The sequence below is a fragment of the Exophiala bonariae genome (assembly GCF_035927105.1).
Source record: "Exophiala bonariae strain CCFEE 5792 chromosome Unknown scaffold_33, whole genome shotgun sequence".
Lineage (NCBI taxonomy): Eukaryota > Fungi > Ascomycota > Eurotiomycetes > Chaetothyriales > Herpotrichiellaceae > Exophiala > Exophiala bonariae.
In genome coordinates this window covers 24670-41434 of record NW_027042508.1, presented here as the reverse complement: position 1 = coordinate 41434, position 16765 = coordinate 24670, and the positions used below count along the sequence as shown (strand labels likewise).

Genomic DNA, 16765 nt, shown 5'->3' with positions numbered 1-16765 from the left:
CTCATTTATTTGGGAGCCTCCTTAGCGTCCATGGCGAGTTCCTCACCCATGGCAGTAAGGACGATAACGTCTGTGGATGAGATCAGCTTGCATATCGAGTCCAACAAACAACTCAAACTCACTGGTGTCTTTCTCCTCCTCACGGAAAAGCTTTTGGATCTTGTCACCAACTTCACCTTCAGGCATCTTGACATCATCCTTGGTGGAACCATCATCAGACATGAGGGACAAGAAGTTGTCATCGGTGATATCGAGCTGTTTATTACCATTGTTATTATCGTTGATATGGCTCCAGTGTATCTCTCTGGACCTCTTACCAATTGATATTCACGGCGAACGACGTTGGGGACATCCATGTTGTGGGTGGATGGGGAGAGATCTTCCAACTTCTTGCCAGTGAAGATGTCAAGAGCAACCAAGTGAACCTTTGCGTGACCGTGCTTGCCAGTCTTGGAGGTGGACATGTCGACGATCTTGCATGGGCGGCCCTTGATGACGACGAATCCGTTCTTTCTCAAGGCGGAACATTGCATCGGGTAGGTGGCAGAGGCGCCGGCGTCACCAGCGGACTCGAAGGTATGCTCATGCTGTAACATCCATCGTCAGTATGAAATGAACTTGAGAATTATGAATACAGAACATGACAAAGAGTGGTTTCGAAGTTGGGGGCAACTGCGACAAGCCAGCCAACACAACACACAAGGCGGGGGAGTGGGAGCCAAGCTTACCTGCGCGTCGTCGGCCATGGTGAGAGATGAGGGGAGATTTGAGTAAAGAATGTAGTTGATGAAAAAACGGAAGGAGGACAAATGGACTGGACTGGCCGGGCTTGAAGCGAGATCGTGGAAATGAGGATGGATAGAAGGAGGAGAAGTCTCGCAGAGAGTTAAAGCCAGGCCCAGGTAAAATATCAAGTCCTCCGACTAACAACAGCCTTCAAAGTGGGATCAAAAGAACTGAAGGCGGGGGCAAAGGCGATAAAAACCACGTTATACCGATATAGGCAAGGCGTCTTGGCAATGACTGGCCACGTGATCATCAGAGTCACGTGATAATGCCTTGTTCTCAGAGCCTCATGTGCATCTCCAACTTCTTTCCAGCCTGTCATCCCAGTACTCACAGCACACCATGTCTCGTTAATTCAATACACCAGTCATGGCTGGAATGTGGCTGGACCGCTTCACTGCTCCTTCCGCTACCACTCCAACAGGCTCACTCACTCCCTCTCGTCCCTATTCCCCTGCCCCGCCCCGGAAGAACTCCAATCTTGCTCCTCCGCAACGACATGGCCTTGGCCTCTCCGGTCCTGCTAGGTCCTCCACTTCCTCCTTGGATTTGAGTGCCAATACATCCACTGCGTCTCTCGTTCAACCCCCAAGAGTTGTCAATGGCTCCTCTTTACGATTCGAACAACGACCACCTTCCGATGTTGAAGATCCTTTAAAGTTGTTGCGACGTATCCTTGGTCAATCCGGACATGGCTCTGAGGAAGACAATATCAAACATAAGAACCCTCGGGAAGTAGATGTCGATTTTGGAGGACTCAGCCTTGAGGAATTCCTTCAGCAAGAACCACCTCAACGACCCCAGCCTCTGAAAAGTCTGTCTGAAGCATCCGCAAGGGAAAGTCGCCAGAAATATCAAGACTTCCACAATTCAATAGCCGAATGCGATCAAGTTCTGAACTCTGTCGAGGGCTATTTGACGAACTTCAAGGCTGAGCTTGGTCAAGTCTCCGCTGAAATAGAGAATCTCCAAGCTCGTTCCATTCAGCTCAATGCAAAACTTGAGAACCGTCGTAAAGTTGAGAAGTTGTTAGGTCCAGCCGTTGAAGAAGTAAGCCTCTCTCCTTACACAGTAAAATCGATTGCCGAGGGCCCTATCAACAATAACTTCATCAAAGCGCTCAATGAGATTGAAGCCCGCTCGGCTCTCATAGAAGCCAAGGAGAAGCAAGATGAGAACGTCAAGGCCCTACAGGATCTCAAACCTCTGCTTGACGATTTGAATGCGAAGGCCATTGAACGGATCAGGGACTATATCGTGGCTCAAATCAAAGCTCTTCGGTCACCCAATATAAATGCCCAAGTGATTCAACAACAGACCTTCTTGAAATACAAAGACTTGTATAATTTCTTGGCCAGAGCCCACCCTGTCCTAGCCGAAGAAATAGGTCAAGCCTATGTCAATACCATGAAATGGTACTATAGCAGTCACTTCAGTCGCTACGAGCACGCCTTGTCAACACTACAACTACATGTATTTGATCAGTATGATCTTCTGGGCTCGGAATCTGCTCCTGCGCGGAGAAATGTACTAGGAAGCTCCAAAACCAGTGCTCCGCAACATGATTCTTTCAGTCTTGGTCGACGAGAAGATGTCCTCAAATCCAAGAATGACTCCGCCTTACCTTCATACTTGGCTGAAGACAGCAAAGCAGCCCATTACATGGAGACGCCTTTCCGCAACTTCAACCGAGCCCTTGTGGACAACATATGTGCGGAGTATGCGGTTTGTGGAGAGTTGTTCTCTACAAGTAGTTATCATCAAATTACCCGACGTGTGACCGAAATCTTTGAGTCGACTTTTACCATGGGTCACAGTCTGACAAAGCGGCTAGTGGAAAATGCAAATGATTGCCAAGGAATTCTCCTTTGTGTTCGTTTGAATCAGCATTTCGCATTCGAACTCCAAAGACGAAAAGTCCCCGTTGCAGACTCATACATCAACTACACCAATATCCTCCTGTGGCCACGCTTTCAGATGATTATGGACGCACATTGTGAATCCTTGAAGAAAGTCCCTGTGGGCACCGCTCGGGGTGCCGCAGCTGCATTTTCTCTTGTCGGCGCCGGGTCCAACGAGTCTTCCAAGACGTCTGTGGCCCCACACTCGGTCACTCAACGCTTCGGTCAATTCCTACATGGCATCTTGACCCTCAGCGCAGATGCTGGTGACGACGAACCTATTTCGAAAAGTCTCGGCCGTCTGCGATCCGAGTACGAGATACTCCTGGGCAAATTAGCCAAGGGGGTTGGTGGCGATGCTGCCAAGCGGAACAAATTCCTGTACAACAACTATAGCCTGGTCCTGACCATAGTCAGTGACACGAAAGGTAAGCTTGCTGAAGACCTCAAGGACCATTTTGGTAATGTGGTCCGTGAGCTTAAGGCTCGCTAAATTTGATTGATAGCGTATGTTATTGACTGTAGCGATTAAAGTGAGCGCTGATGGACGACAATAGAACAGACAGCCAAAAGGATTCGAAATATTATATCATTTCCCACTTAGTTCTTATTCTCTTCCATTGCGCACAACACGTCCCACTTCCAACAGCACCGTTCGCCGCCTCAAGCCTTCCCTAGTCGACCTCCTTGACCCGTGATGCACATTCTCTGCCCTCCGAGCTTTTCTCTCTTAGCTTTCCTGTCATTGTTCTCCCTCTCCAAGATTTGTCGGGCTTCCGCTCGTTCTCCTATACTCCATTTGCGCTATTCTAGTTTGTTTCACTTCCTCACCGTGGCCCGGTATAACACTGCTGGTCTGATTCTGGCGGCTTTGTGGACGACGGGGCAGATTGTTCTCCCCTCATTCCTCGAACTCATGAGATTTGTGCTCCTCTGCCTTGTGTACTGGTAGTGCGATACGCAGAATAATCCTTGTAAAATCATGGATTACATATGGAACCAGCTTTTTCAGTAGTTGTTTATGTATTTCCCCCTTACATAAGACTTGAGATACTTTGACTGGTCCATGCGGAACCTGTATAGTTTAAGCCCGTGAAGCAGCCACTGCCTTAGCTCTTCTAGCCAGCTTCTCATTAAATTCAGCCACAATCGCCTTGCCCTCCTCTTTCCAACTTCTCTGTTCCTTAATCACAGCAAGTATTACCTCCGCCTTCATTTTGCACTCGGAAGTCAAGGAGGAATGAATGATTTCCAAGGCCTCTCCGTCATGCTGTGGTTTGGCTTGGTCTATCAGGGTCTGCACTTCTCTACTCACGGAATCAGTTACCCCCAAAAAACTGAGCAAGAGCCACGTTGTCCTATGACTCCACCTCGCCGTTCGCAGCACCTCCTCAGTAATAAAAGTCGGATCCAGGTAAGGCAGCAGTTGTCTTATGCCTGATTCGCCGCTCTCTTCTTCAAAGTAATCTTCATTCATTGGAGTGGTGTCTTCCAGCGACTCCTCGGCTGCAAGAGCCGTGTCCAAAACCACGCGCATCATACGACCATCCCATGGGAGGTCTTCCGCCTCTTTCAGAACCTCCTCGGAGAACGTGACTTTTTCATCGCCTTCTTGCACATCTCTTAGCGTCGTGGCAGTCCATGGTCGGGCAACAATTTGTTGTAACTCTTCTTTCCCAATAATATGTGGACCCCAGCGATTTAAAAGCATTTCCAACGACTTGGGATAAATCAATATCTTTTTTAGAACACGACTGTTGACTGTGTCGAAACGTGCCTCCTTCAGCACGAGTTCAAAATTTGCGCCGCTGCTTGCTGCTGCCGCTAAGATTTCCTGTGTGAGGATATCGGGCCCAAGCCGATCCAGTAGTAGCGTCAAGTTTTCGTCATCATAGCACTGGGCTGCTGCCTTAACGACGTCTTCTGTGACAATATCTGTGCCGCATAATTCAAGTAGTACCTCCATTGGTTGAGCATGGTAGCTGTGAGCCGCCGCTTTCACAACGTCTTCCGTAATCAGCTCAAGCCCGCATCGGGATATTAGGAACTTGATCGATTCTCCACCGGAACGTGCTGCCTGCTTTAACATCTCCTCTGTAACCTCAATTTCCGATCCAAATCTAGCAAGTAGGTGCTTCATTGACTCCCGATCCTTTGCAGCCCCTTCCCAGACCTCTTCTGTGATGGTTGTCGTCGGATCAAGTTGATCCAAGAAAAACTTCAGGTCTCTCGGATGCGGTGCTGCAGCCTTCAGAATCCCATCAGTGATCTGAAGGGCCTCCCCAAATCGATCTGCAAGTCTTCTGGCCAAGCCAGGCTTACTGCTTGCCAGCGCAGCCTGGACCAGTTTGTCTGGATGTTCAATTTTTGAAATCGAACGATCCAACAACATTTCCAGCACACTATTCTGGCGCGTATTCTGGATACCATAATCAGTCCAATTGACGGCTGCTTTGACCAATATGTCCTCTTCAATCTCAACCTTTGACCCGAATCGATCCAATAATTGCTGCATGGCCTCATAGGTCCACGAATCTGCTACCGACCTTATAAATGTTTGTAGGACACTAGGATCGAGCCTATCGAGCAACAGGCTGCATTTTTCTGTAGAGTTCGCATCTTTTCCAGCAGCCATTAATACATCCCCTGATAACACGGAGGGGCCACCTGCATCAAACAGAGCTCCAAGAATTTCTCCGACATTCTTTGAAATGTGTTTTACAACTTCAGACATATTGAGAATGTTAGAAGAGAAGTTATAGTGTTTGATGAGCCACCGCACAATTTCAATGTGACCTGCAGCGGCAGCCGCGCCTAATGCATTTCCAAAAACTCCCTCTCGATCATGAAGCTGAGCATCTGTCCGAAACAATTGCTCGGCCGTCGTCTGCATTCCGAAAAAGGCTGCGTAGTATAGTGGCTGTGGATGTCTGTGTTCATGTTCCCTTGAATAGTGAAACTCGTCTTCGGGATCGAAAGCTAGCAAAGAGCTGGAGAATGAGCGAGAATATTTCGGGCTGAAAAGCAGCTCTATGCTTTGCTGCAGTTCTGTGTTGTCGCCAGGACTTCGCGCTTCCTTGTAATGTTCTGGCCAGAACCGTGCTGCATATTTCGCAAGAGGTTTTGTATCAACGTGCCTTTTCGACTTGAGATAGTTTTTCGGATCAACGAGATAAGAGATTGAGCCTCGCGCGATGCTTGAGTGGGCTGAAGCAGCGGAAAACCGGAACCATAAGAGCCCTTCGTATTCTAGTTGTCGAAAGACAAGGAACTCTTTGACTGAGAAGTGCGCTAGCTTGATGATATAATCCTTTTCATTGTCGACTTTGTCCCCAGCGTGCTCATGATTCTCACCGCTTTCGTCATCAATTATTGTTACCAAGAGGCTGGTGCATATTCGTAGAACATCGTCAGTAAAAGGGTAGCCAACTATGGCGGCGACTTGCGCTAAACTCAAGGGGGTGTAAGCATAGGTAAGCCACATCAATATCTTCCTCAGATGATCTCTATTGTCATCATCTATTTTCTCAAGTGTTTCTTGATATGTTGCTTCTAAGCTTTTTGGTATACTCTCCAGCGCCGCCCAAATGCTATCTTCCGATGGGCATCGCTTCAGTCGTTTGATTTGCAGATCTGCCCAACGAAATCTCCTACAAGGGCGTTAGTTCAGTCGTTGAAATTTGGACAACTTACGGCTCGTTGACGGAAAGCAATTTCTCTGCAATTCGAGATGTGGTGTCTTGACCCCATCTAGACAGCCCTTGTTCCTTGATGGCAGCCGTGACGTACTGATTAATATCCTCATTGAGCAATGGAGCAATATCAATAGCTCTGGAAGCCACATCTCGTAATTTATTGCGTATATCTGGTTCCCACCTGCCAGTTGCAAGGAGATGCAGATTCTTAGCATGTGCGGCAGTCAGAGAAGCCATCCAATTTAGTGACTTGGCTCTTTCGGATTGGATTTCCGTTTCTGGACATTCATCTAGTGCATCGATAGCAATATAGATTTCTCCCTCAAAAGCCCGAACTACAGCATCCAGTGTAGTATTGAGTTCTTCCATAGATGGCTGACTGCCACGATCTTTGTGGTGTTCTGAAAGCTTACGCACCACAGGATGCAACGGCAGCGTGCTTAATTGCCGAATAAGAGATCTCACCATGGTCCTGACATCTTGCGTAGCAAGATCGCTGAACTGAAAGTACCAATATGCCACTTTCTTTGTTGAACTTCCAAGGCAAAAAAGTTCAAGATCGCGAATAATCGTGGAGCTAGAACAAGTATTCAGCTTATCACGTCATATGAGATCAAGTGCAATAGTTTACCACAAGACAGATTTTCCACACCCAACTGTTTGTTGTTAACCTTGGACCTTAATAGTAAGAAGTCCTTGAGAATACGCACCAACTCCATGAAGCCATAACAGACCCTGATACGAATCTCGCCAATCAATATAATCTCTATGCTCCAGAAACCATTGACCAGTTCCTAAAGCCTTGGAAGTCCGAGCGACGTTTTGAGCGTTGGAGAAATCAAACTGCGAGAGCCATTGCAAGATTTTTTCATCTTCAGCCGCTATAGCAAAGTTAATCTCGTGTTTTTGGAGATAGCTGTACCACTCACAAGATACTTGCATCTCCACTCTCTTCGCAATTTCGACATTTTCAGATACTTGGATAACTAGATCCTTCATATCCACCATTACCTCGTCGACAGTCGGCGATGTGGCAACGGTAGCAGCAGGGATGTAAGTCAGGAGCTCCTTTGCAACAGCGGCAGCAGTAGCGGCGGCGTAGGGCTGCCAACCTTTGTTCTTATGAGAATCTGAGTAGTCACATATTCCTCGAATAATTGAGCATGGAAAGCTGTTTATTAGCCCAGCTGCCTCCATTTCGAAGCATAAGACGCCACCGAGCTCCTGATGCAGCCTGTCTCTCGTCAAGCCGTCCTTCAGAACTGCGTTTCCCGAGGCTATAGTCCCATAGTGTATCACAACATGATTGGAATCACGTTCATCTCTCTCAACTAGTTCATCAGCGTTACAATCTTTGCAAGTCTTCTTACCATCAACATGTTTAGATTGTGGTTCATATAGCTTGTCTTCTAGTTTTTGTGGGTAAACAAATCGAGCATTGCGAGCAATTTTGGCAAGATGCTGTTGGACTTTCAGCTTATCTCTTAGCCCAGCGGCTTCAAGATGGGTTGTTGCTGTAAGCAGGGCTTGTGGAGGTGCATTCAAAGCCCCCGTCCTCAAGAAATGGTCTTCAAGTCCCCTTTTGCCCATATCGTATTGAACGACTCCTCCGTGCTGGCCGTATGGTTTGCTCACGACTACGTCTCCTAAACGTATGTCTGCATCATCACTAGGAACTCCACCTCCGACACCCACCATGAGTCCAAGCCTTATCGATTTGAAGCTCGCTTTCATTCGCATCGCAACAGTGGCCGCCGATACTAGGCCTATTCTCCCAGCTGGTAAACAGCCAATGACAACATTGTGGTCCCCTATCTTTCCATAAATGTAGGAATTCTCGTCTTCCAAACCAAGAGTTAATGTTGGGTGTTCCTCATCCAACATTTCGGCCGATGCCGCGAACTCTATCGCTAATGCGCAAATCCATCCAATAGTATAGTCTTCCGGCTTATATTGCACGGATGTAGCCATATTCGGCGACAGCCTAATTCAACAACGCTGCCTGCATGAAAGAAGTGCAAAAGGCCCGCAAAACGGGAAGAGAGTGCAAGGCTGAGAGCCAGAAATGTTGCAGGGGCTCCACTGCACACCGAGCGATCGTACAGGAGGCGGATCAGTCGCTCGGATTTCACCGAGGGAAAAGTTCGAGGGACAGGAATGATGCGAGGGCGTATGTAATAGTGGCAGAACGTATTGCAACAACTTGAATTCAGCACGTATCAGGCGGGCTCCTAAAGGGCTCGGAGGAGAACTCAATTGTCAAACCGCTGACGAAGAGGCGTCTTTTTCCTTGTCGAGGCCCATAAGCTTTCAGTGTCAAGAGATGACCTCAATCGCGGCATCTTTTGACATTCAGTAGATGAGCGACTACCGATGGCAATGGGTAGTGCCTGCGATGAGGCTGAGAGGTTGGATATTGCGCAGTCACGTGCAGATTGTGAAATCTTCTGGGTACTTATTGTTGCTGCTATTAGCAATATATTATGTTTGCATACCCTATTTCTGGCAAAGTTAGGCGAGTTCAAGCGCCAACAGCCAGAGTAGGGTATGTATCAAGAAGGACCATTGCGCAGCTTGCCGTCAAAGTGAAAGAAGGGCCCATGGAGCACAACGATTATGTTAATAGAATCTCTATCGACAATCCTGTATACCAGCGGTCAACACAAAGCCAACGTATCCAGCGTCAGATGATATTAGAACGGCCTTTGTCCAGCGCGGCAGCTGAAGCCATAACTGACAACCACCATGGACAACGATATCATCCAAACAGCTTCCGAAGACGTTCCCGACGCCCCAACCGCCCGCCATCATTGGCGAAGTGATTGTCTCCGCCCGTGAAACGATGTAGTAGCCAAGAATTGTGGAAGTGTAGTTGTATATCAAAGACTGTCGTCCACAGTGATTGACGTGGAAGGTATTCAACAGGTGAGGCAGCAGGACTGATGAGCTCATACAGTCGGAGGGTAATGCCACGTTCGTCATCTCTGGCTGTCACCCACCAACCGAGTCTTGCCGGGAATTTGAGGGCGTCTGGAAGTCCCGGACCATGGCATCGAGTTGTACATACAACACCAAGTAGACTGGGGAACCATTGAAGCCAGTAGGACCCCAATTTATATCGCGGAACGAAAGAAACGAATTACAAGCTAGATGGGTAGAGTGGGTGCTAGCATGACAATGAACTGCGATGGTTGCCGTTTGACTTCCGTGAGACCCGACGTACGCGCGCGTATGTTTGATACATTTCGTTAGTTGTGAGACACTCGCTGCCCACCGACGACAGACACGCGATGACAATATCGTCCGTGGCATTGTGAAAAGAAGGGAAAACAAAATGGAACGCGATGGGGATCCAGGCGAAGATTGACTCGAACAGTATTATTGATTACGGCCACAATGGGCGCTGGTGCTATCTACACCCACAACACACCAACAAGACACCAAACAAAACAACCACCAACACCTCACCGAATCCCGCCACCACGACTCACTTGTCGTCTTCTTCGTCGTCATCATCATCGTCATCATCGTCATCGTCATCACCCCAGCCACCCCAGGCTTCCTCCTCCTTCAAGCCCAGGAGGACCATCGCCTCCCGCAACTTTCTCAACCCGGCATTGACGAGCTCGATCTCGTCGTCTTGACTGGCTGCCGTAGCCGCAAACGCCTCGCCTCTCCCCACACCGGGGCAGTTGTAAGGCCAACCCGGGCCACGCCACGGAATTGTGAGCGAACGCTCACCGTACGCAGCCGCGGCGACGATGAGGTCGCCCTCGACGACCGCGCGGAGGGTCTTGATTTCCTCGTCAGTAGCGAGGTCCGCTCCTGGGAGCAGGAAGCCGAAGTCGAGGGTGTCGCGTTTTCCGTAAACGCGCAGGTCGTACGTGTACGCCTGGTCAATTGGCGCCCACGGGAGAGTAAATGCCATTGTGGCATATTCGTAGATGTAGCAGACGCACGTCTGCACTGGCGCTTGTAGCGCGGTGATTGAGGCGGACGACGGGTACTTGCCGTGCAAGGTACCCCAGGCGAATGCGCCGCGGGCGACGAGTTCGACCACTCGTACGATGATCATTTTCTTCCAGTCGGCCATGCCGGCGAATCGGCGTACACGCCGCCCTTGCAGGCTGCGGCACGCGGCCCCGAGCAGCATTGCTGCCAGTTCGGCGAGTGACTCCATGCTGGCCATGTCGTCAAAGTCAACGCGGAGTTCTACTGGCGCCATCACCAGGATTGCGATCTCGAGGACGATGCTTGCGTACAGCATCGTTGGTTGTGTCTCATCGAACGCCCTGGAGATGTACTCCGGCAGAACTGCCTTGAGGAACTGCAGTTGCGCTTTGATATCCAGTAGATATCTACCTTTATCATCTATATATTGGTCCTCCATTGCATTGAAGGTGGTGGCAGTGTGGGTCAGAAGGGGAGCGAACTCCTTGGTGAAACAGGCAACTTCGCATGTCTCGCGGAAGCCTTGGACACAAGCCTTGAAGTTGTCAATTGCATCATCGGTGTTAATAGTTCCAGGAGTGAACGCTTTGATGAACAGACGTCTCAACTGAACGGCCTTGACTTCATGGCTTCGGATTTCAGGTGTGATTAGCAATTCGTCAATCTCGAGTCCTTCCACATGGTAAAGATCCATTTCAAAGACGACTGCGTTGATGAAAACGGCCCATTCATCTCTCATCTCAACATCCTTATTCCAGCTCCATTTCAAGAATCTCTGGATTGCGTAAAGAAGTTGTAGTGCTTGAGATTTGCTGAGAACTTCGCTGTTCGAGGTATCGATGGTATTATGAAGTTTATGAATGCTGTGGACGATATAGAGTATGATCTCAAGTCGGTGTTGGTATAGAACCTTAGGGTCAACAGGAACACCTGGTGATCTGCCACGAAAAATCATCTCAACACCATTTGCCAAGTCGAGGATTTCAGGGGCAATCTCCACTAATTGGTCCATGAGAAGATGTTGAAATTTAAAATATTTCTGGGGAAGTAGAATCGATCCAATCCAGTGCTCAAAGAAAAGGAATGGTGCTGTGTCGAAACATTCTTGATGCATCAAGGCTCTGCTCAAGAAAAGTGCTATGCAATGTCCAGAAATTGGAAAATCGAGCATAACTTCAAGTGACAATGTCGAAGCTGGATTGACGTATGTTTCCCAGGAGCTGACTTTGTGCTTGACCATTGTCTGAGCAACTTGATACCAAGTATCCATCAAAGCAATCAAGAAACCGTCAGTTGGCGACCAAAGTCTGTTGTTCTGTCTAATGATGAGTTTCTGCAGGATGGTTTGCAAATCTTGTTCGAGAGTTTGAGCTTTACTTTCTTCCGATGCCTTCTTCAGATAAGTGGACACAATGTTGAGGATTTTGACAACAACAGGTTCAGGAGGGCTCAGATAATCGAAACATAGGTGAAGGATAGCAAGTATTCCTTGGTGGCGATCTCCATTGATGACATGTCGTGCTTGTATCTCAGTCGTGCAAAGCTCGATAACATGGCACCAGACATCTACTATGGTACAGAGGAGGACACTTGTTGATTGTCGGTTAGCTTCACTCACTTGCTTCTCGAGATAAGTTGCGTCTTCTGCATCGTCTGGGATCGAGGAGAGCTTCTGAGCAGTCTGCGTGAACATATCTTGTATCCAGCGGCCAAGTCCAATCAGAGATGTTGGATCTTCCTCTTGAGCGAGAGCTGACTTGCCAATACTAGCCCAGCATTGAAGAGCGAGATTGCACACCGCAGCATGAGACTTGCCAAAGTCAATAAGAGACACGATGTTCGCCAAAGGAGGTTTGTAACCATTGGGAGAATAGTGGTACAGGGTGGAGAACAAGTTGTATCGATTTGCAACAGCTGCAAGATCTCTTAGAGTGAGGTTCTCGTCGTCGTTGACCTGAAATGCATTATTTGGGAGAAGGCTAAACACCAAGGATTGTTTTCGTGATGCCAATTTCTTCTGTCGGGCTGAGTACTCCGCTTCGTAGGTCCGGTTGCGAATACTTAGACTCGATGCAACAATCTTGAGAAAGATGTGGAAGTCTGTGTCCAGGTGGTCGAGAACGAGCTGTGAGTGTGGGACTTGTTTGGCAAGAAAGTCCGGCATGGCGTGTGTAGCTACCAAAGAGAAGAAATCATGCATCTTGTTGTCACCATAGCATTTGAAGATCTTCTTCAGTAATTGGTCGATGTTATTTCTGCTGAAATTGCTTGCAAGCAAGAGACACCATTCGAAGGTGGAAGTACCAAACTGACTGAGATCGAGCATTCGGTCCATGTGGGGATTATTTCCAGCCTTGGTTCTCTGAGGTTCGCTCTGATACTTCTGCTTTGTATCAATGTAGAACATGAGGAAGGCAGGCATGGCTGTTTGTAATGCAACAAGACCAGATGAATCCACAGAATTTGAGGCATCTTTATCCAACTTGTAGTCTTCTTGGTCAGCACCATACAGATAATAAACACATCCAAGAATGAGTATCGTGTAGGCAAGTGCTTCTGCTGGATAAGCTTCAGGCTCTTCGAAACGTTGGACAAGAAATTGCTTCAAGTAGATGTCCCAAAAATTGCTAGTCGAGAATTGTCGGACAACGAGGACTGTTTCCATCTCAGCACCAGGGCTGAGTCTTGCAGATGAGGTAGTTTCTGTGAAACTTGCAAGATAGGAGATAAGGTCGCCTGCATGATCTTCTCTGAGAGCAATTGACCAAGCGAGACGTGTGAGATTCTGGTGGGTAGCGAAACAACGTTCCACGAGCGATCCATAGCAGTCATTAAACTTTGCCACTTTTGTGATCTGGTAGCTGAATATGATGACTTTGTTCAATACATCAAGGATGCGTGAAGCAGTGATGCCAGTTCTTGCAAAACGTCGAAGGTTGATTTCATGGATAACTCGTTCAACCATGGTGATGCTAACCTTGACAAATTCGTCAATCTCTGTACCGTTGAAGAACCACAGAGTGCTGTTGACGCAGTCAATCAAGCCTTCGAGAGTTTGTTGACAGCTGGTCATCAGTCGATTCCATTCTTGAACTGTCTTGCAAATGACTTCAAGGCTAATGCTGTTGTCTTGTCGTCCATTGACAAGGATGGAGTGACTTGGCACTGTAGCAGAGGCAGGTGTGGTAAGATCAATTCTGGACGGATCAAAGCTGGTTATGTTGATCATCGCTGAGCCTAGCTCAGACATGATTTTTTGAAAATCTGAAGACCATCGGCCCAAGTCAATGGCTTGGCCACTGTAAGGTCTGATGACGGAGGTAGTCAAGTCTCTTGGTTCAAGAACTCGGTTCAAATCTGCCATTGACTCGATGGTCGTCTTGATAATGCCACTTCTCCATAGACGAGATGAGTTCAGGCACTCTGCCGTATCAACGCGTTGACTTCCGAGAGGATGGTCCGTCAAGTGTGTGACAACACTACTTCGGGGGAAATGTTCAAGGAATGAGAGATGTGAAGAAGGGGGATCAATATCATCTGCGATATCCATTGTGTCATTGGGAGGACCAGGATCATCAGGATCACTCAAGAGATGCTGTTCTGTGAGAGGCATTGGGCGGCGTTTCCTAGAATCAACATTAGCAAAAGAAACAACATGGAGATGGATAAAAAGCTTTCCTTGGACGATTAAATCTGTGTTGTTGACGTGGTACCACGGCCGATGAAGGACGAGCATTCAAGGCTTGATTCTGCTGAGGATTGTTGGGAACACTCGAAGTCTTCTTGGGTACTCTTCGAGGTAGTGGAATGGTGTGTGGAGGCTTCGCTCTTCCTTCAGTTTGAGTGAGAGAGCGTTTAAAGAGATCAAGAGACCGTCCCACGCCGGAACGATGGAACGATGCTGAAGTAGGTTTGAAATAAGCAGAAAGGAGATGAGAGGCGCGCTCAGATTGTGAGGCTGAATGGTGATCCAACAAATTTGCCTGGATTTGATTCAGTTGAACGCGCTTGAGGGTTGACTTGGTGGATTGTTTGAGGAGAGTAAGGTGTGTATCTTTGTTGTTATGATCTCTCGCAATGACATCGTCGCCTTCTTTGGGACGCGGCTGAGCTTGCGAGGCTCGTTGATGCGGCTCGGCAGTAGGGTTGAGCGTTGAGTGTTTTTGAACGCGACGAGACCTCCACTGGGCCAGTCCTTCCCTCACATCCATCGTATCTCTCTTTGTTGCAAGCTTAAAGAACTTGGTTGATGGGTTTTGTTCCTGTGATCGATCAGAGTTCTTCTTCCGTCGTGCAGCGATTCTCAGGAAACGTGGAATCTCTCGCTCCTCAAATCCTGGAGCATCATGGACAGTGATCTGTGGTTGTTTGTGCACTCTTTTCGTCTTTTTGTGAGCCCGCAACCCTCCACTTGGTTTCGACCTCGCTTTTCTTGGGCTCGAGACCTCATTGTGGGTGCCAATGTGGGCCCTGGCCTTTGGTGGTCTATCACGGGTGTCTGTCCACATGTCTCCAAGCTTTTGCAGCTTCTTTCTTCGAGACACATTTCTAGCTCTTGCCGGGAGCATGGCATCAACTGCATTGTCTTCGACAACATCTTCCATCAACATGCCAAAGCCTTCGTCAACCGTACCTTGATTTCCCACATCACCAGGCTCATCACTATCACTCTCGCTCGAACCATAGATATTCCGGTCATCGAACGCAGGTTGAGTGCTAATCCCGAACCCATTCCTGGCGGTACTGGAAGGAACACGTTTCGCCACGCCCTTTTCAACAGCCGATTTCACTGGAGAGCGTGAGAATTTATGCCTCTGACTCTCTAAGTTCACCTGTTTCCTCTGATCCAATTTCAGCCATGATGCTGGCAGTACCCCTTTGATTCTGCGCTGCATGCGTTGAATACCCTCTGGTTCAACATCTGAGCGCTCTGACGTCGAATCAGATGAAACATCACTGCCATCCAATGAAAGCGGATTGCGAGATGAGATTGAAGTTGAACGCAGTCGCTTTGGACGACGAGAGGCCGATGATATCAAGGGAGTTGGCAGCGAAAATGGTGTTCCACCATTATGAAGCCGTCGTTCTATCTCCACACTAATACCATCTTGTGATGATAGTTCATCCTGAGAACGGGGAGGCGACGGAGGAATTCGAAACCTAGCTTGGGATGTCCTCTCAATAGGCTCAGTTTCAGTCTCGTCGTTTGGGAGATCATAGATGCGATATTGATCACGACGACGTTTTGAACCAGTCTTCCGGGCCCGCTGGAGTCGTTTTCGAGCAACTGTGGCTGAACCAGGAGGTAGTATAGCGTGGTTTTGGAGAATGTCGTCCAACTCAGGAAGATCTTCACCGAGATCAAAAGGCGGTGCCTGTGTTCGAGTGCCGCGAACAGGTGATTGAGATTCCTCGTCTGGTTCTTGCAACATGAGGCTCGAGGAGGGTAGCTGATTGAATGACTCTTCAGCTTGGCTGCTTTGGTATGACTCACGACCTTGAGATTCCTCGTGTACATTGTTGTTAGGGGGTTGGACAGTGTTGAGTGTACGCACGGGCTTGAGCCCTCGATCTTTCAAGCTTTGTCGGTATTTTGCATCCTCAAGTGCATATGGATGCAGTTGGATCGGGGCACGTGTTCTCAAAGATCGGCTGAATGGCGTTACCCCAGCAGTGTTCTGGACATCACCCGGTGCATTCAAATTGTCGACGGTAGGGGTGGCTAGCAGTGAAGGTCCCACCACATGTCCCTCATCTTTTAGAGATGGACGATGTGTATCAGGCAATGAAGCTGGCGGTGATGAGAGAGGGCTGTCTGTTACGTCGTCTAGGTCACTTAAAAGTCCAAGAACATCTTGAGTGAGTTGAATTCCCCTATTGAGTTCCGTTTCAAGTCTGGCCGCCGTTGAACTTTCTGGGTTGATCAATGACGGCTGTTCAATGACTGTCTCCCCACCAATGAAGTCTTCAAAGTCAGGAAGATCATCTTCCTGATCTGAAAGATCGGTTGCGGCTGTTTGGGTGACTGGTAGGTGTGAGTCGGCATCACGATTGTCTATAGTCAAAGAGTTGGGCCTTGGTTGTGAGGGAATGGCCGAGTTGCCGATCTCGATATCGATCTGTGATTTGTGAATGGGACTTGCACCGATCTCGTCAAGAAGGATCTCATCTTCATCATCTGAGTCAGGCACATAGCCTCTCTCTTTCCAATCGACCATTCTTGTCCATGATATGTCTTGGTGGTTGCTCAAAAGATTTGTTGTACAAGGGTGGGTTTTTTGGTTGTTGTCGCGTGTTTGGTTGGCGCCACCGACGCGTCGGAGATAGATTATTTTGGTTCACGATATTTCTTCCGGCACTTTAATACGGTGAGTGATAACAGCGTCTGTAACTACGGTGGGCGATAAATGCGCCTCGCGACGACCTAGATCT

General features: G+C 48.3%; 4 protein-coding genes across 4 annotated transcripts; 1 reads left to right on the top strand and 3 right to left on the bottom strand.

Moving 5' to 3' along the window:
• Positions 1-5: 5 nt before the first annotated feature.
• Positions 6-746, bottom strand: ANB1 (translation initiation factor eIF5A; the record flags this gene model as incomplete). The annotated part of the gene is made up of 4 exons (XM_064852225.1): positions 6-70; positions 123-255; positions 318-587; positions 729-746. 4 exons carry the CDS (start codon positions 744-746, stop codon positions 6-8), a joined length of 486 nt encoding a protein of 161 aa, XP_064701499.1.
• A 409-nt stretch (positions 747-1155) lies between these two features.
• LTR84_008679 (uncharacterized protein) lies at positions 1156-3180 on the top strand (the record flags this gene model as incomplete). The annotated part of the gene is made up of 1 exon (XM_064852224.1): positions 1156-3180. The coding sequence occupies one exon, from the start codon at positions 1156-1158 to the stop codon at positions 3178-3180; it is 2025 nt and encodes a 674-aa protein (XP_064701498.1).
• A 591-nt stretch (positions 3181-3771) lies between these two features.
• On the bottom strand, positions 3772-8353 carry LTR84_008678 (uncharacterized protein; the record flags this gene model as incomplete). Its single annotated transcript, XM_064852223.1, has 3 exons — positions 3772-6337; positions 6381-6959; positions 7089-8353. The coding sequence occupies 3 exons, from the start codon at positions 8351-8353 to the stop codon at positions 3772-3774; spliced, it is 4410 nt and encodes a 1469-aa protein (XP_064701497.1).
• A 1516-nt stretch (positions 8354-9869) lies between these two features.
• LTR84_008677 (uncharacterized protein) lies at positions 9870-16551 on the bottom strand (the record flags this gene model as incomplete). Its single annotated transcript, XM_064852222.1, has 2 exons — positions 9870-13933; positions 14019-16551. The coding sequence occupies 2 exons, from the start codon at positions 16549-16551 to the stop codon at positions 9870-9872; spliced, it is 6597 nt and encodes a 2198-aa protein (XP_064701496.1).
• Positions 16552-16765: the final 214 nt, after the last annotated feature.